The sequence below is a fragment of the Gopherus flavomarginatus genome, chromosome 14 (genome assembly GCF_025201925.1).
Source record: "Gopherus flavomarginatus isolate rGopFla2 chromosome 14, rGopFla2.mat.asm, whole genome shotgun sequence".
NCBI lineage: Eukaryota > Metazoa > Chordata > Testudines > Testudinidae > Gopherus > Gopherus flavomarginatus.
This window is the reverse complement of record NC_066630.1, coordinates 7,079,336-7,099,058: the sequence shown is the minus strand read 5'-3', so window position 1 is coordinate 7,099,058 and position 19,723 is coordinate 7,079,336. Positions and strand designations below refer to the sequence as shown.

At 55.5% G+C, this 19,723-nt stretch overlaps 1 protein-coding gene across 15 annotated transcripts in view; it reads right to left on the bottom strand.

The window, feature by feature from the left end:
• GSE1 (Gse1 coiled-coil protein) overlaps positions 1 to 19,723 on the bottom strand; it is a 349,718-nt gene that overhangs the window by 27,844 nt on the left and 302,151 nt on the right. For all 15 annotated transcript variants that reach the window (XM_050923207.1, XM_050923205.1, XM_050923206.1 and 12 more), the window contains one exon: positions 7,080 to 7,279. In XM_050923207.1, the coding sequence (XP_050779164.1) occupies positions 7,080 to 7,279 (200 nt within the window). The remainder of the gene's footprint in view (positions 1 to 7,079; positions 7,280 to 19,723) is intronic.

The following is a 19,723-nucleotide window of genomic DNA, read 5'->3' as shown; positions in this document are numbered from 1 at the left end:
CAAGGGCCATGGTGGGTTCCCCAGCACCGGCAATTTTAAAATCGAGATGGGATGTTTCTTCTAAAAGCTCTGCTCTAGGAATGATTTAGGGGTGGGTCTCTCACCTGTGCTGTACAGGGGGTCAGACTAGATGATCACAAACTGCCCTCCTGACCTTGCTATGTATGACTTCTTCCCCTGCACAGGGTCGGCCAGAGGATTCAGGGGGCCTTGGGTCTTCAGTGGCGGGGGGTCCTTCCACCCCGGGACCTGCCGCCGAAGTGCCGGAAGGACCTCCTGCTGCGGGTCTTCGGGGCATTTCAGCGGCAGGTCCCGAAGCAGAAGGACCCCCATCGCCGAATTGCCAACGACGACCTGGAGCTTCTTCTGCTCCGGGGGCCCGGGCCCCGTGAGATTTTTCTGGGGCCTCTGGAGCAAGTGAAGGACCCTGCTCCAGGGCCCCCAAAAAACTTTCGTGGGGGCTCCTGCGGGGCCCGGGGCAAATTGCCCCACTTGCCCCACCCCCACCCCCACCCCCCGGCGGCCCTGGGAGTCCCCACCTACCTCTTTCCCTCCAGCTGCTCTAAGGATTTCTCACTGGTGGACAGGGTGAGGACTGTGCAGGGAGACCAATGGCTTACTGCAGCTGTGGACAATTTTCTAATACAAACCTCTCAGTTTATAGCCCAATAGGCTACCAAGGACAATGCAATGACTGTAGCCCACATGTATTATTGGGTAACGAGATTCTCAGCTGGACTAGAATTTTTTTTTACACCATCAAGTGGGGTTGCCCTGCCATCTTTGGGACCATGGGATGCGGTCACAGCAGCACCCAATGTTGGTACTGGACTGCTACTTTGGTGGCCCTGTGGCCATCACTGTGTTCCTCTCCCTTGTCCTGCTTCACTTAAACAACCCTGCCGTTTTGGGGAGTCCTGCTCAGTCAGCCCTTTGTTGTGCTGCAGATTTCCCCCTCTCCAAACATGGCTCTCCCCCAGTGCTTACACAGGATGCCAAGAAGACTCCATGCAAACCCCTTTGCTCAGGGCCTTCGGCTCCAAAGCACAGCCTTCGTGCACTGCAGGGAGCAGGTACCAAGGACTGGCAGCCAGATGGACAGTAGTCGGGGGCTTTCAGAGCTCCAGCAAATCTGTTTTGGAGGCAGATGTGGGCTACTCATTTCCTAAACCGTGATGAGAAAAAACGGACGGCAACAGTTGTGGAGGGGAAAAGAAAAACCGCCTTGGGGAACAGAGTGAACAGCCTGTGAGAGGGAGGGCTATGGACTGGCTGTGGGGGGAGTGGAGGGTGCTAGCGAGGACAATTCCAGCCAATGCCACAGATCCTGCAAGGTGCAGAGCACCTCCTGCAGGCTGCTCTCAGCTTTTGGGGAATGGAGCTGAGTGCTACATGGGTACCAGCTCCCCAACCATTCCCATGGGCTTAGTGCTGTGCAACATGGCGGCAATCCATGCATCCAGCTGTATGCTGGAGGTACTCAGACGCTCTCTAAGCTTCTCCTGCCCTCACTCACTCCAGCCGCACATCATCCTGCAGAAGAAGGCAGTTTGATACAGGAGCCAGCCGTTCCTCCTGTCTGGAATTTATCTCCCAGGGAGACAGAGGGAGCATTGTTTTGCATAGTCTGCCCTTCGTATGGAGGCCCATCCATCTTCATATCCCCAGATAGTGACATCTTGGAACACACAGCAGATAAGATTTAAACAGCACTGGGCCAGGCTGTGCTGCACCATCGGGGGAACTGCCTTCATCAGTCAAGTGTATTTACTAAACACCACCACAGCACACACTCCACGAGCAGCTGATGGTTCCTCAAGACTTCATAATCTCTTCAGAAAACACATCGGCCATAATTAATTGAAAGAGAAGGGACCCGTTGATGGGAATTTTTAATGAGCAGGAACATCTGTTCACTCTGCGCCTTGTAGGCACCCGGACCCCCGCGTTCGGCCTCTTTCGTGCCCAATGGGCCACCTCTGACCTTCTCCAGAAGGTGCGTTCCTGGGATAATGATATGACTGGACGGGAGGGGTCAGGGCGACTCGACTGGAACAAAACACATACGCCGCGGGGCTGGAGAGGACGGGCCATATGGAACGGCCGTCCTAGCCTTTCGCAGGCAGGGGGCAAGGGCATCGGGGAGATGAACATGGGCCAAAGGGTGACCTCGGTGCAACGCCACTGATGACACCCCTGCAACTCTGGGCCTCTCTGAGAAAGGCCCAGATCTGGATGAGCAGGAAGGGGGCCCACAACGGGGTGTGCGTGTCTGTGTGTAGCTCCCTTCCCATCAAGCCCGGGGTTGAGATAAGGCAGGCGAACGAGTGGGAGGGAGGAGAGCTAGCAGCAGGCCCACATTTCACCTGCCTTTAGATTTACAGGCAGCTTTGTTCTCCGGCACCATTAATCATCCAGGGAGGATACAGACGCCTATGGAGCTTGAAACAGCACAGCAAGTATAAATCCAACAGGCCTTTGATAACGGCCATAAAACAAACAGGTTAGTCAGGCATTGCATGGAGGGGCCGAGGAAAGCGAGCCCTGTGGAGAGGCCACCATTGGCACACCCCTCCCAGGCAGCAGGCGCCCTGGCTCATCCATTTATAATGCAATGATGATTTTCGTTCCTAATACAGGACTAAGGTCACCATCTCCTTAGATCTAAACCCGGTCAGCGCATGGGGGAGTCTGAAAAAGGGGGCTAAGGTGTGGATCGGTGACAGGAGGGCAGGGCCAGAGAGGGAGGGAGAAGGGAAAACTCCCGCCCAGTCTATCGTGCCTGTTGGAAAAAACCTGTCACTCCCCTCTCCGTGTCACCGGGCAGTACTGACCCGAGAGGAAGGACACAGATTGTACACCCGGCCTACCCTTACCAATAATCCATTCAGAAACGAACAGGGGCTCAGCCAGGCAGAGAGCAAGGGGAAACAGTGGGTGCCCCAGGGGATAGGATCTGGGGTGCCAGCTGTTTTAGGAATTAGATAGATAGATAGATAGATAGATAGATAGACAGAGTTCTCAACCTTGAGGTTGGGACCCCCAAAGGAGACACATACAGGTATCAGGGTGTTCTAATATCCCTGTCCTTCCTATATGGCAGAAAGGGAGCAGGGTCCTGGGTAGATTTGAGGTTGATGGGAGGTGATGCCCTGTCCAGAACGGGCTGACAGATGCTGGGTTGGACGGATGGATGAGAGGAGTAACCAGGGCCTGAGCCTAGTGTGGGGCAGAGAGAGGAAAGCGAAGGCAAATGAGAATGTCCCTGGGTCACAGAGTCAGAGATATCTTGCCGTGGGGCAAACAGGGCGGCCCTTCCTCATTCCCCAGCTGGATTGGCGACACACCCCCAAGCACAGCACTGCCACCAGGGTGCAGCGGCAGTGCCTCCTCACCAGGGCCGTGGCACACCCATGGCAGCTTCCCAGGGCTCAGAGTGGCACTGGGTGGCCTGTTTTTGAATTACTGTCTCGGAGTGGCAGCTGTGACGATGAAAGGGGAGGAGAGGAGGAGAGACGGGGGGAAAGAAATCAGTCATTCCCTGGCGATTAGCGAGTGATCTCCGCCAGTGAGATTGCAGGACATGCCCTATTAGGTTTAAAATAGACTATTCTTCATTTAATCGTGCCTTTCAAAGGCTGCCCATTACCGGTGAAATCTCGGTAACCCTGGAGAAGTGGCTGCTGATGGATCGGCTGCTCAGCTCCCCACTTTGATTTCTGCATTGCTGATGCGAGGAACTCACCCCTCTAACTTTAGGAAGTTATTTCCCTCTGTCTCCCCCGCGCCCAAAGAGAGGCTTAAACCCTCAATTTAGTCCTTGTGCAGGAACTGAAGGGCCATATATCATCTGTTAATCCAGTCCCGGCTCCCTCCCCGGCAGCGTTAGTGGTTCGTTGAGCGCTGCGGCGATGAATCGCTGGAGCAGATCTGTCCCAGCCCTGTCTCGGGGGGCACTGGATGCTTGGCAAGCAGCTGTGAGGAGGCGTTAGTACTCACTCAGCTGCGAGGACATGGACAATAGGGTACTGGGGATGGCACAAGGGAATCCAACAGGCTGGACGAGCTCTGAGTCGGTGCAGGGAGGGGTCCAGGCATGGCTCGGCCTCTCCCCTATTCCGTTTGGGGTGATGCGCAGAGAATGGGGGAAGCAGAGGCCTTCCGAGGTGTGGGCCTCCCAAGGGGGAGAGGACACAGTCTCTAGAGGGAGAGTCAGCATCTTCATGCCCCCCTCCACCGCCACCCGAGGGCACGGAGATGTTGGCTCTCCCTCTAGAGACTGTGTCCTCTCCCCCTCGGGAGGCCCCTACCCACTCTGAGCCTCTAGAATGGAGAAGGCAGGTTCCTGAGCGCTGCTGTTCCTGGGCTACGCTGTCACTTCCCCCCAGCTTAGAGCAGGGGCCGATGGATCAGCGCAGCGCACTGACCCCCAGGGAATGGGACTCAGCAGGGAGAGCAATGCCAGCCCCCAGTGCTCTCACCCAGCACGGCTGTGCAGCTCGCTGGGAAGCAACGGGGCGTGGTGGAAATGGGAGAGCACCAGACACACCCACGGCTCTCAACACAGGGTGTGGATCACTGATCCCAGTGGGATGTAGGTGTAGACAGGAATATCCCTCCCAAAGCCAGAGGGCCTTGCAGAGAGGAGAGACTCAGGATTGGGGCAGCGAGACAAGATCCAAGGAGCTGGGGAGGTGAAGGGACACGGTGCCAAGGCGAGGCAGTATTCTTGGGGGACAGAGTCCGAGGTGATCTCAGGAACAGGTCACAGCATGGGGGATGGGTCCTGGCTATCTGCAACAGGATCTTCATCTGCTCCCCCAGGATCCCATTGCCATGTGAAGAACATGTCCCCTGTGGCTCAGTCTGAAAACGTCTCCCTTCAGTCGGTTGCCCCGCAGCAGGGGCCAGAGGAGGGATCATGGCAGATGGTGGGGGGTGGCATCAATTTCTGACTCATTGCATGACCCTGGAGAAAATCACTTATCTGAGCCTCAGTTTCCTCATCTGCGAAATGAGCTTGAGTATACTTGCCTTCCCTTGTAAAGCGCGTTGAGGGCTGCTACGTATCGCTATCACTCCTCTCTCCCAGCGGAGAGGAAGGGTGGCACAATAAGTAGGGCGCCAGTCCCAGCTCCATCACCAATTGCCTGAGCGATCTGGGGCAAGTCACTCAGCCTCTCTGGCCCTCCGTATGGACAATGGGGACTTGCCCTGCCCTGCCTGTCTGGGGCGCTGAGAGGGTGACACAGCAGCTTCCAGCTCACGCTTTGCAGCCACTAACTACCACCCCTCTGCCAGTCCCCTGGGGGTCCCAGTTACCACCATGTTACAGCTATGGAAACTGAGGCATGCAATCAGTAAGGGTCCAAGCGTCACATTGATCTGTGTGGACCTCTGGGCCCAGCACGGCTCCACCCATGGGCTGCCCCGCGCAGACTGGCTTGCAGGGCCGCGGCCCTAAGGGATTTGCGCACAGCCGTTCCCTCCAGCGAGTTGTGCAAAGGGCAGGGGTGGATCAGAAGGAGCGGGAATGGCCTCTTCTCTCCTTTCCCATTCTAGTTCATTAAAGCCTATTGTGCACGCGGCAATGACCTCCTCGTCTCCAGGCGCCAGGCAGGGACGCAGCTATGCGAGACAATAAACCAGACCTGGTTAACCTATATTTTAAAAAGGTCACTTCTTACGAGGCAGCCAAGTTAGCAGCCAGGAGGGGGAAGGCTGAGAGAGCGGCGCTGCGAGCACCCTGCCCCTCCCAAAGTGCTGGGATTAGAGCCTGCGTCCCTTGAAGCACCAAGAGTTTAGCTTTCCTTCCCCTCTCGTCTTTGTGTTTTAATTAGTATTTCCAAGTGGTGTAATCCCTCCGGGAACCCACTGTAAAATACAGGCGAGAAGAACCGCTAACAATGATTCTTAATTAGCAAGTATCAGAGGGGTAGCCGTGTTAGTCTGGATCTGTAAAAGCAGCAAAGAATCCTGTGGCACCTTATAGACTAACAAACGTTTTGTAGCATGAGCTTTCGTGGGTGAATACCCACTTCTTCAGATGCGTGTGGTGGAAATATCCAGGGGCAGGTATATATATGCTAGCAAGCAAGCTAGAGATAACGAGGTCAGTTCAATCAGGGAGGATGAGGCCCTGTTCTAGTAGTTGAGGTGTGAAAACCAAGAGAGGAGAAACTGGTTCTGTAGTTGGCTTGCCAACTGGTTCTTGCCAACTACAGAACCAGTTTCTCCTCTCTTGGTTTTCACACCTCAACTACTAGAACAGGGCCTCATCCTCCCTGATTGAACTGACCTCGTTATCTCTAGCTTGCTTGCTAGCATATATATACCTGCCCCTGGATATTTCCACCACACGCATCTGAAGAAGTGGGTATTCACCCACGAAAGCTCATGCTACAAAACGTCTGTTAGTCTATAAGGTGCCACAGGATTCTTTGCTGCTTAATTAGCAAGTGCTTCCTACCCAGATTGCAGCATGGGCATGGGGCTGGGGGGGAGAGACAGGAAGGGAACCCTGGGACAAACCAAGTCGGATTGGGGTGCTGGGAGCCACAGGGCGAGGGCCTGCTCAGCGGGTGTATATTTGCTGCAGGCTGCATGGAGATTAGAGACAAAGGCTGCCCCGCTCCCACCACCTTTTATCACTCTTGGCACTGGAACCAAAAACATTTGGCTTGAGAGCAAAGTTCCCACCAGTCTCCTTCTGTGCCCGGTATCAGATACACACACAAAGCAAACAGCACTGTGCACACATGTGGCTTTGTCCTCTGAGCTTGCATACACAGCACACACCCCTGCGGAGAGTCAACACATTCTTGTGGCGCTGGATAAGGAACTGCCACACCAGGTCAGATCTCTGGCCCATCGACTCTGGCATCCCGCAGGGCCAGTTGCTTCGGAGGAAGGTGTAAGATCCCTGCACTGATGGGATAAACCACACTGCAGGGAGAATTCCCTCCTGACCCCAAAAGTTAGAAGCCAGTTTAGGCCCTGAAGCAGGAGAGTGTCTATCCTTCATAAAATAAAGTGTGCATGTACACACACACACACACACACACACACAGAAATGTTACCTGTCTGCCTTCGCTTCTCCAGACCCCGTTCACCGTTTTCGTTGGGGCAATGGTCACCACGGGGGGTGTGCTAGGCACATTGTGCCCCCCAGGAGGAACAATGATGGGGCCCATGGGTCCTCGCTTAGGTGTGCTGGCAGGAGAGCTGTGGTTGGTGGCTGGCGAGGAGACGGGGGAAGACTCGCTGCTTATCGAAGACCCTTTAAAGAAACCGAGAGAGGGGATCAGAAGGGAAACCTTTAACAAACTCTACATAGCAGAACATCACCCATTAACCTCATTGACAACAGCCCTGGCTACGGATCGCCAGGCTGTGAATTTGGAGGCACCATTAGCCGGGTCAGAGAACACAGACTGGGCTAGCAGATCACGTCCTGTGTGTCACGGAGTCACCGGGCGATGCTCTGGAACTGCTCCCCACCAAGCCAGTCAGGACTTTGGGGAGCCTCCTCTCCCTTGGAGCAGACTTGTTCAGGGCAAGAAGCTCACACGTCTTCACCTCCTGGGTCTCTCCTTGGAGCATTCAGCATCCTCTGCCCCTCCGTGCGCTTCCCACAGCGAGCCCGCCCCAGCGGGGTCCTGGGGAAGCCACAGGGTCCTGCACCCCCACTTTGCAGTCAGACGTGACTCTCAGCCAGCCAATAAAACAGAAGTTTATTCGATGACAGGAACAGGGTCTAAAACAGAGCTTGTAGATACAGCGAACCGGACCCCTCGGCCGGGTCCATTCTGGGGGGCAGTGAACCAGACCTCCCACGTCTGCACATCACTCCTCAACCCCAGCCAGCTCCAGACTAACAACCCCTCCCAGCCCCTCCTCTCTGCTCAGCTCCTTTCCCGGGCCAGGAGGTCACCTGATCCCTTTGTCTCCGACACCTTCAGCTGGCACCTTTGCAGGGGAGAAGCCCAGGCCATCAGCTGCTAGGAGACAGAGAGTCAGGCATTTAGGTGCACTGGCCCTTGCTCTGCAAGATACTTAAGAATTGCCTAGGGGACACTGAGGCACCAACACAGTATTCAGAGAAAACATTAAGAACATTCCCAGTTCGTCACAGTTAGTCATTTAAGATTTGGCTCTCCCGGTCAGCCTCTCAGTTCCCCTATTGACCCTCTAGCAGGGGACTACGACTGTGGCATTAGAGGAGGACAAACCCCCTCACAACAAACCCAGCTAGCAGTGCCATACTAGGTAAACGAGGAAACACATTCCTTCCTGACCCCCGCAGTGATCACCCCACACCCTGAAGCATGGAGATTAGACTATCACACAGAACTACAAGCTTTATCGCTGCTCAGAAAATGTTCCAGTCCCTTTTAAAACCTTCTATACTATTTAACTCAGTAACTCCCTGTGGCTGATGATACGCTGTACAAGGACGTGTGTCCTTTCCAGGGGCACCCAGCCTACAGTACGCCATCCTCCATGCAGGCAAAGCTGGGGCCACTACAGATGTTTAATGCAAAGTCCTGATATTCCAGCTTTGAGCTGACATGAGAATTTTTCCAGCTCTCAGCTTGGCTGACTCTGAGCAGCATGGACATTCATCTCTGGCACTGGAGATGGGAAAGGAGGATCAGGGATGCCGAGCATGCACAAAGAGTGCCACTTGCATGGCGCCAGCACCCGCTGCCAAGGATGCCTGTCGCGGCACACAAGCGGGGACACAGTGACCCGAGAGGGTGACCGCTTTCTTTCAAGAAAAATTAGCCAACACTTTCAGGCGAGGCTGCAAAAGTTACTCTTGAGTGAGCGCAGGCGCTTGCAGACGCAGGCGTTGGGATAAATTGAGTCACTCTTTGTAACCCTTGGGCAAGGCTCTGGCATTATTTGCATAATACATCTGTATTTTAAATTACACCCACCCTGGGGATGCCGGTGATATTTGCAAGGGAAAAATAAAACCTCCGAAATGGAATTAAAGTACCGAGAGCAACGCGTATAGAAAGGAGAGGCTGGGACGGAAATACAAATGGGATGCTAACTAGGGCACACAGAGCTCATCATGTGCTTCACTGCAAATTGCTAGCATGTAAAAATGCGCAAGGACAGGCCAAGCTCTGGGATGTGTGAATTTTGTGCTCCTGAAAGATGTTGCTGTATGGCCGAGGAGACAGAAGCAGGAGCAGCGTGAGCTGCAATGACCCCATGTCGCTCTGCCAATGTGCTTCAGCACTGATCTGCGGGGGGACCACTTCCGGTGCCCGTTCAATCCTTGGCTCCTCTGCTCAGCCAGTCAACAAAGGGCCAAATTCTCTGCAGAGGGAAGTGGGCAAAAGGCCAACAAAGTTAATGGCGCTGCATCCATTTACGTCAGTTTGATAATTAGCACCAATGCTGAGAGTGGGCTTAGCGAGATGGCTGCTCCCCCGGTGGGAAGAGAACTGAGGCTGCTCTCAGCCATCCGGTGTCCTGATCGGCTTGGGCTGAAGGCTCAGCAATTCGGTCCGACTCCCCCAGCACGTCGCTAATGGCGTCCCAGCTGAACGAGGCGCCTCTCAGCTATGAGGCTGGCACAGAGCTGGATTGAATCCCAGGGCTTGTAACTCAGAACTGCAGCCTGCAGACCTTGTGCCTGCTTGGCAGGACAAAGGACACGCCATGCCGTGAGTTGAGTGGGAGTCTGGCGTGGATCTGGGCCTGGCAGACTCCGTGACGTCAGTAGCACTGCTGTTTTTTGTGGAAGGTGCCCAGATGTCACGGTGACAGGCGGCAGGATAAAGCTCTAAAATAAGATGTTCCCCTAATTCACCTGTGGGCTCTCGAACGCTATTTCTCCCCATGCTCCGGTTACAGCAGCAACGCAGAGCCCAGCAACGCTCTCAGAGCCACCGAGAGAGCACGGAGCTTGGTGCCGAGCAGCAGGGAGGAGCCTGGGAAGTGGAGAAGAGCTGTTCCACGGGGCTATCCGGCCAGGCTCGGGGATGGGGGAAACGAAGGGGCGAGGGGCGGAGGAATCCTACTCAATGGCGGTGTGCAGAGAGGCGTTATTAGCTACCAAGCCCTATTAATTATTCCTGAGTCTCTTTGGGGAGAGTCAGGGAGAGAAAGGCTGCCTACGACAAAGGAGGTGGCCGATACAGATTTGACACCCTCTGAGGTCTATCTTGTCAGCGCAAGGCCAACAACAATTAGCACCTAATCCCCTCTGAGCTGGGAAGCCATTACTCACCACGCGCTAGCATTAACAATCAATACCGCCACAATGAGCCGGGCAATTAATGAAGCTAAAGTCTTACTTCAGAACCTTAATTCTCGCTGTGTGGCTTTAAACGGGAGGGTTTGTGATCGTTATAATTAACTGGTGCTATTCAGCCAGGAGTTAGTCAATGAAACTAATCTGGATTGGAGATGACAAGAGGCACAGTGTGACGGTGTCACCTTTGTTGTCTGACCTCCTGCTTTCTGCTCAGTGATAGCAGATTAGCAGGCGAGGCTGACAGGCAAATGTAATTAACAGCTGAGACCCTGCAGAAGAAGAAAAAACCAGAGATCTGAACCAGTGAAGCCCACAGTCGGCTGAGGAGCTTTGGGGATTTCTTTGTGCCTCCTTCCTCCCTCTTCGCTGCGCCTCCCTTTCGGAATAAATTTACTCCTTGATTGGGCAAGAAAAGATGCAGATTTCTGTCCAGCCACGAAAGGCATCGTGGACCCTGCATCCCAGACACTGCAAAGGTCCGAGTTATGAATGACTCATCCAGAAAAGCAACCTCACAGGCTGTCATAAATGGATAGTTAAGAGTTAATAGAACAGGAGTACTTCATGTCTCTTTTGCCTGTAAAGGGTTAACAAGATCAGTGAGCCTCGCTGTCACCTGACCAGAGGATCAATCAAGGGACAGGATACTTTCAAATCTTGAAGGAGGGAAGTTTTTGTGTGTGCTGTTAGTGTTTGGTTGTTCTCTCTGGGTTCTGAGAGTGACCAGACGTGCAACCAGGTTTCTCTCCAATCTCCCTGATACAGGTTCTTATAGATTCAAAATAGTGAGTACTAGGTGATAAGGCGAGTTAGGCTTATGTTTGTTTTCTTTATTTGCAAATGTGTATTTGGTTGGAAGGAATTCAAATGTGTATTTGGTTGGAAGGAGTTCAAATGTGCATTTGGCTGGAAGGATTTTAATTTTTACTTGTATACTTAGGCTGGGAGGGTATTCCCAGTGTCTATAGCTGAAAGACCCTGTACCTATTCCATCTTAAATTTACAAAGATAATTTTTACTGTTTTTTTCTTTCTTTAATTAAAAGCTTTTCTTGTTTAAGAACCTGATTGTTTTTTTATTCTGGTGAGATCCCAGGGGACGGGGTCTGGATTCACCAGGGAATTGGTGGGGAGAAAGGAGGGAAGGGGGAGAGAGAGGCTAATTTCTCTCTGTGTTAGGATTACTTTCTCTCTCAGTGAGGGTCTGGGAGGGGGAGAGAGAAGGAGGGGGGAAGGTGAATTCTCCTCTCTGTTTTGAGATTCAAGGAGTTTGAATCACAGTGATCTTCCAGGGTAACCCAGGGAGGGGAAGCCTGGGAGAGGCAACGGTGAGGGAAAGGGTTTACTTTCCTTGTGTTAAGATCCAGAGGGTTTGGGTCTTGGGGGTCCCCGGGCAAGGTTTTGGGGGGACCAGAGTGTACCAGGCGCTGGAATTCCTGGTTGGTGGCAGCACTATAAGTACTAAGCTGGTAATTGAGCTTAGAGGAATTCATGCTGGTACCCCATCTTTTGGACGCTAAGGTTCAGAGTGGGGGTTTATACCATAACACAGGCCATCCAGTGTCTCTTCCCTCCCCTCTTGCAAAGCCGTCCACAGCTGGGAGGTATTCGCATTAAAGGCAAAACTAGTCACTATCTGCTGGCAAACGATGTGGCGCACTGAAGACACACTCTTTTTCCAGCTTCTTAGTCCTGTCCGGCGCATAGTGCAAGGTCCTGGGAATCAGGATGCCTGGATTCATGCCCAGCTCAGTCGTCAGTCCCCGGTGTCACCTTGGACAAGTCTTTAACTTCTCCATGCTTCGGTTGAACTATGTGTAGAATATACCACGAGAGGTCTGATTGGCACCCCGGTCTGAGCGCTGGGTTAGCCTAGCCTGAGTGTGAGCAGCCCCCCTGCAAAGCCCCACCCAAGTTACGGCGTCCTCACTGGTGCTGCACTCACCTGCACGTATCGCTAGGGCTTCTGGGGGCGCGTCGCCCCGTTCCCAGCACAGCAGTGAGTTGAGCCGTTCAATGATCCTTTGCCAGCGAGCTGGGGGAGAACTCATCTCACTGGCTGGGCACCCGGGGGAAGACACCAGAGGGCTATCGGCACTCGAGAGTGAGTTAGCCAGTGTCCTCTCTGCAAAGCGGGTGGGTTACCAGCCTGAGTGAAAGCAGCACCTGGGCTCTAGCCAAACCCCCAATCCCAGCCGAGAGGGCTGTGTGTGCAGAGGGGTAACACCTGGGGCTAGCTCTGCAGTGAAGGAATGGCTTCGGGGGTCTGGGTCTGAGCCAAAGCCCACTGGGACAGCTCCTAATGCAGCAGGTCTGACATCTGACAGGCTCAGAACCCAGCAGCGCTGACCCAGCTCTCCTGGAAAGGCAAAGTTCTCTAGGCTTTGCTCAGGCTGGGCCTCTCCACCTCGTACTGATGTTTGCCCGGCATGGCCATGCATGAGGACCATGGTGCTTTGGGGGCCCCTTTGTGTGCCGCGCCGGCTGCATCCTTGTGCCCCATGATCCTCGCAAGGATGGAGACGCTGCAGGGGTCCTTGGGAACCTGCAGTCTAAAGGCGAGGGATCGCTGGGCTGATGTGGGGGTCGGCTCGCCCTGCCCCGTGGGAAGCCATAGCGAGTTAGAGCCCGGGGAGCATGAGGGGGCTGCGCAGGCAAAGCCTTATGGGGTACACTGGGATGACACTACCGTACCCCACACCTAACCAGCCGGAGTTACTCCACGGGCCATTCCTTCCAGCTCAGACACACGGCAGTGCATGCTCTTGAGGATATGCCCTGCAGCCTCCCCATTCAAAAATAGTCCTTCCCTTGAAATCCTTCCCCAGGACTAGATTGACGTGGCCTGCTCCTGCCAATTCGCAACACACGCCATGCTTCTTCAGCAAGCAGCCGTGGGTTCCGGGGGGGGTGCGGGTGCTCAACACCTGGCAGGATCAGGCCCTAAAAAATGGCAGAAACAGCGATGGGCAAGCAGGCCCCTGCAGGAACCCAGCAGCATTTCACTGGGGCTGGGCGAGGCTGGAAACCAGCCTGGCTCGATGAGCACACTGGGCCAGATTCTGGCCACAGCGACGCCCTGTAAAAGCAGCACAAGCCCCCAGCGGCCAGCGCAGCCCCTCTGGGTTCACAGCAGAGAGACTGAGATCGGAACCAGGCCCTGTCTTCAGCCAGTCCCATTTGGTGAGTCCCCAGGAACCCTCCTCTGTACCCAGCCTCCCTGAGCCTGGATCCCTGGACGGCTTTACTTTTGTAGAACAGAGCAATCTGGCTGAGCCAGCAACGCAGCGAGGATGGACCTGGCAGTCTCTATCCTGGAGAACAGCAGCATCATGGGGGCGGCTCTGCACAGCCCAGGCCCTGGGGCTCAGATATGATGTTGATCATCTGTGTTACAGTAACACCCAGAGGTTCCAGCTGAGACCCGGCCCCCGCTGCGCCAGGTGCTGCCCAAACACTGCCCATCCACCTTACAATCTAAGCAAACAGAGGGAGGGCAAACAGAGGGAAATGGCTTGCCCAGGTGACCTGGCAGTTCACCAGAACCCAGGGCTCCTGAGTTGCAGGCCAACGTCCGACCCGCTAGATCAGTGTAGCTGTCTGTCATGGACAAACACCGAGAGCTAAGAGCCCTGGCTGCTCTGACATGGCCCTCCAGTTCACACGACAGGCCCTTCCTTCCTGGAGGTTAATATCTTTTTAACAGATTCACACAGCAGCAACAAGGGCGGGGGGGAAATGACTTTGAACTCTGCGCTGAATCTCCAAGCTCCCGGAACTCAATTAACATCCATTTGATATCAATAACTGTGTTAAGCAGCTCCCTGTTTCTGGATGCGGCTGGCTCCCGGCGTGGCTGCTCACACACACAAGCCTTTCCCACAGCTTCTGAGCCTGCCTGGCCTCTTCCTTTGAGATGAGAGAGAAAGAAATTGCAAGAGAAACCATGTCGCTTTAATCCCCACTGGGCACGGCGCCCCTGGTTAGCTCTTGTTTTCCCCTTAAAGTCGTGTTTCAGCTTGAGCCGAGCCATTGACTAGGAGAGACAAAATCCTACTCCAAAGGCTCTGGCAGCTTTTCCAGCTGAGCTGGGGAGGAGGGGGTTGCTAGACCTGGCATACAGAGCTCTTTGTACTGTGACTGGGGGGCAGCTTCCCGGGAAACTGGGTGGGTGAATTTGATGCTCATGAAAGCGAATAGTACTCGGTAGAGCTGTGTGGCTGGAGTGCAAGAGACCTGCAAGGTAGCCTCCCGCGCTCTTCCAATGCACCTCAGCCCTGCCCTGCAGCTCCCAAGCTTTTCCCTGAGAAGAAAACGACCCCGGCTCAGAATCAGGAGGCGGCTTCATGATGTGAATAAACACCTGTTAGGGGCCAGGGATGCCGGAACTGGGGTTGGGAGAGGAGGCGGCGGCCATGGCCCTCACACTTTTTACCAACCAACCATAAGGCCAAGTGACGGGGGAGGAATGGAAACGAGCGAGCTGGGGGCGGGGTCTTGGGTGGAAGAGGTGCAGGGCCTCGGGGGAAGAGCCGGTGCAAGGGTGGGGGGCTCTGGGAGAAGGGGCGATGTGAGGGTGGACCCTCGGAGGAATGGGTGGCGTGGGGGTAGGACCTCAGGGACAAGGGGCGGCACAGGAGGCGGGGCCACAGTTCGGGTCCTGGTGTCCACCCCCTACACTTTTAGGGATCTTCCGCCACTCTTGTTAGGGATCTCCTTTCCCGGTTTGCTCTCTCGTTCCCGGAGCCCCGAGCAAGCAGGTCTCCTTCCCTGCGGTTTGCTGGGTGGCTCCGGGAACGAGAGAGCAAACCGCGGCGAAGCGGGTCTCCTTTCCCGGTTTGCTCTCTCGTTCCCGGAGCCCCGAGCAAGCAGGTCTCCTTCCCTGCGGTTTGCTGGGTGGCTCCGGGAACGAGAGAGCAAACCGCGGCGAAGCGGGTCTCCTTTCCCGGTTTGCTCTCTCGTTCCCGGAGCCCGAGCAAGCAGGTCTCCTTCCCTGCGGTTTGCTGGGTGGCTCCGGGAACGAGAGAGCAAACCGCGGCGAAGCGGGTCTCCTTTCCCGGTTTGCTCTCGCGTTCCCCGAACCGCCGAGCAAGCAGGTCTCCTTCCCTGCGGTTTGCAGGGGGGTTCGCGGAACGCGAGAGCAAACCGCGGCGAAGCGGGTCTCCTTTCCCGGTTTGCTCTCTCGTTCCCGGAGCCCCGAGCAAGCAGGTCTCCTTCCCTGCGGTTTGCTGGGTGGCTCCGGGAACGAGAGAGCAAACCGCGGCGAAGCGGGTCTCCTTTCCCGGTTTGCTCTCTCGTTCCCGGAGCCCCGAGCAAGCAGGTCTCCTTCCCTGCGGTTTGCTGGGTGGCTCCGGGAACGAGAGAGCAAACCGCGGCGAAGCGGGTCTCCTTTCCCGGTTTGCTCTCTCGTTCCCGGAACCCCGAGCAAGCAGGTCTCCTTCCCTGCGGTTTGCTGGGTGGGCTCCGGGAACGAGAGAGCAAACCGCGGCGAAGCGGGTCTCCTTTCCCGGTTTGCTCTCTCGTTCCCGGAGCCCCGAGCAAGCAGGTCTCCTTCCCTGCGATTTGCTGGGTGGCTCCGGGAACGAGAGAGCAAACCGCGGCGAAGCGGGTCTCCTTTCCCGGTTTGCTCTCGCGTTCCCCGAACCGCCGAGCAAGCAGGTCTCCTTCCCTGCGGTTTGCAGGGGGGTTCGCGGAACGCGAGAGCAAACCGCGGCGAAGCTGGTCTCCTTTCCCGGTTTGCTCTCGCGTTCCCGGAACCCCCCTTGAAGCCGCCCAACAGCGCTGCAGTGTGGCCACATCTAACACCACTTGCAGCGCTGGTTGCTGTAAGTGTGGCCACTCTGCAGCGCTGGCCCTATACAGCTGTACTAATACAGCTGTAACAACCAGCGCTGCAAAACTTTAGATGTAGACATGGCCTGAGCCACTCAAATTCATTTCTCCAGTGATCTAACCGACATCTGAACCTAGCTCTCCAGAGATGAGAGATCAGTGCACCAACCTAGCGCAGCCTCTAGCATTATAGCAGGGAAACACACCAATTTGCCTCCACTTGTCAAAGGCCCACTGATGCTCAGGGCTCTTTTTACCCGTAGCTTTTCCTAATGCCACATTCCTGTTCTACACAATCCCCTTCCTCTCCCCGCCAAAGCCTCCCGAGCTAGATAATCTCATATATTATACATCTAGGAGATGATCCATCTCACAAACCCAGGCAGGCGGGGAAATCTGAAGACGGGGAAAGATTCTGCAATCAAATTATACAGTAGTTAAATCTAAATCAACAGAGAAAATGTGTGGCTTTTTATTATGAACCAAATTTGCTGGAGCAGATCTTTGTATATCGCTGCAAAGGAAAATGACTGCATTGGTGAGGATGACTGGCGTGCGAGAGAAAAATTTAAGCATCAGGAAATCAATGTCAGAACCTACTAATGTTGCTTTTGATGGCTAAGCAGCGAGACATGGCTGAGGAGAATGAGACAGAGGAGGAAAATGGGGCGGCAGAATATACAGCATTTTACAAATTGATTCTCTGCCTTGTGTGCGGGTGGGGGGGGATGTGGGGGTTGCTGACCCACAGACCAGAGCCCATTACGCCAGGTAGAATTAATGTTCTCTTCTAGAAGGCTGGGCAATTTCCACCGTAATTATTAACGAATCCTCTGCCATGGTGATCCTCCACATTTCAGAGGCCAATCGGCCGCTTGATGTAATTCTGCCCCCACCCCCTGCCCCCGGGTCCCCTCTCGCTCTGTGTTCGTGGCAGCGTCCTCGGGAGATTTGCCTCTTGGCACTAGCCGGCCAGTGGAAAATGTTACGGTGCAGCAAGCAGAGACAAACGGCCGGGCACAGAGATCTCCTCTGTCACCAGCAGCCCACAGCTCCCTCCCTTCCCCCGTCGCAAGACACAGCCCCGAGCAGCCAGATTGAAGCTTGTCTGCATTTTTCACTCCCTTCCCCGTGAGAAATTCTGCTGGCAGCGCAAATGATGCGCAATTACTGAACCTCCCCCCCCAATAAAACAGATGGGCTGCCAAATGGGCGGCAGGGAGACACTGTGCTGCCGAAGGAGGGGGCCTGGCGATTGACACACGCCATCCACACGCTGCTGAGCACTGGCGCGTTGCTCTTTACACGGGCCTGGCCAAGGCAGAGGAGCCCTGAACATGCTCCCAAGGAGCCAGGATTTCTGTGCGGTGCAATGGGCCAGCCCTTGGGCTCTGCCCATGCCCGTCTCCTCTCCAGACTAGGGCTGGCCCTGGCAGCACGTGGCCCAGAGGCGTCTGGCGCAAAGGGAAGGGCAGCGACCAGCGCTACACTAATAGGATTGATGCTCTAGCTCCATAACCTGGCCACGCTCATTCCAGATTAGCGGGTGGAGAAAGGGAGGCAGGCCAGGGATCTGGCTTCTCTGGTTCAGCTGCCCTGTGCACAGGCACTCCTGTGGCACCACCCCCGTGCTAATGGCAGTAGCAGATGGGACAGCTGAAGAGACTGTGCCGGGAAGAGTCACAGAGCTCTAGTGGGTAGTGGTGATCCTGGCCCACAGCACAGCCACTCCCACAGGAGCAGGAGCTAACCCAGCAGGGGCCAAGCTCTGTAACGAGGAGAAGGAGATGGCTGGGGTGCAGGCTCGAGGGGTGGGGGTCTCAAAGAAGAAAATGATCAGGCTTGGAGAAAACTGCTGAGCCAATGGTTGTGCAGGAATGTGGGGCAGGGACCTTTCTGAACTGCAGTAAAGCAGCCAGGGGCAGGGCAGAGCAGCTCGTGGCCACAGGAACAGCTTCCTTTGCTTTCTTCCTGATGTCCCCCTTGGGATCCGGGGCCCTGCAGCACTCCCGAAGCTGGTTTCCCTGGGGCTAGGCTCTCTGTAGCTCGGAGACGCTCCCTAAGGCCAACCCCTGCCGGCTGGCGCTGCGAGCAAAGCTGGCTGCACTCAGAGGGTGGGAGTCCATTTAGAGAGGGTGGGGCTGACTGAGGCCACTGGCAAACCTCAAGCTACAGCTCTGTCCCGCTAGCCCGGTTCATTAGCGCTGCGGGAAGACTCCTACTGGCAGGGGCAGCTTGTTTGAAACCACTTCCAACCCCCCGGCGCTGAGAAGTTTGACGATCCCGAGGCTCCCACCTTGCTTGGAAGAGTTGATGAGAAAATGGCAGAGAGAGGGAAAGCCCATGAGAAAAAGAGCGAAATATGGCCCAGAGCAGGAGAGAGGGAATCTGATGGAGGAAAGGACCCAGCCTGTGTCCAGCACACCCCCTGGGGCCAGCCGGGCACTGCGTGCATGTGTCCGTCTGTCCTGCTGCTCCCTGCTGGATGGGACAAGCCCTGCTCTGTGTGCGCGAGGGTGTGGTCACTGTTTAACGCACCCCACACCGGCTGCCCTTTAGCTAGAGGATCACATTTTGCTTGTTGCCAGGTCTCCCTTTAAGTCACACGGGTTTGAATGACAAAGTCCTTTAAATCCTCTGAGCTCCCCTGGCCACAGCAGCTTCCTGCACAGATTAGGGGCTTTCAATGGAAACACATGTCAGATTTCCAGGCGCTTGTCTTGCAATCCACACTGCCTCGAGCGGTGCCACAGGGCGGCCAAAGCCTCTGTGGGTGCCACTGCTGGGGGTATGAGGGCGAGATGTGCTGAGGTGATCCCTTGTCCGCACTGTGCCAGCACAACCCTGCCTGGCCAAATGACCTAGCGAGACGCAGGCCAGGCTCACTGGGCGCATTGGGAGTATCCAAGAGCTGTCCCGGGTGGCAGCCTCTAGTGTCCCCTCCCCGCACACACGGCGGGATAACGCACAGCCACAAGTGCCTGCGAAAGGAAAAACCTCGCTGGAATGACGGAGTGAGTGCCCGGGACAGCTCTGCCTTGGGGGATCAGGAACGGGATTCGGCTGGGCACCTCCAGCATGCCCCTCTCCTGGAATGGCACGTCCTGACCTGGGGCTCTAGCCTGCGCGAAACAAGCTGGGCACGCCGGCGGGCGGGTGTGAAAGGAAAGGAGACTGCACCACATGCCCCATTGCAGCCGCAGCAGAGGCCAGCATGCAGGGGAGTGCTGCAGATCCCTGCTGGCAAGACAGGGAGCGGGGGCACCCGCGCTGCAGGTAGCTAAAGGTCTTTGCTTTCCTCAGACTGTGGTCCCAAACCTGAATGAGAATCCGGAGCATGGGGCCAGGAAGCCCTGCCACTCCCTGCTACCCCACCAGCCCTCCACTCTTCCTCTAATTCCTACCTGCGCTTCCTCCCGCCAGCACCCACGCGTCGCCTTTGGCGGGCTCCTGCTAAATAGCCCATGAAAGAGAAATCCATTTCTCCAGGCCGGCACCCAGCAGTCGCCGGCTTCGTTATTAGCAGGGCAGTTTGGCTGGTGAGCGAAGGCACGGAGGAGCCTTAGGCAAAATAAAACTCCACTGAAGCATGGCAGCCGAGATGCGGGGGAGGCCG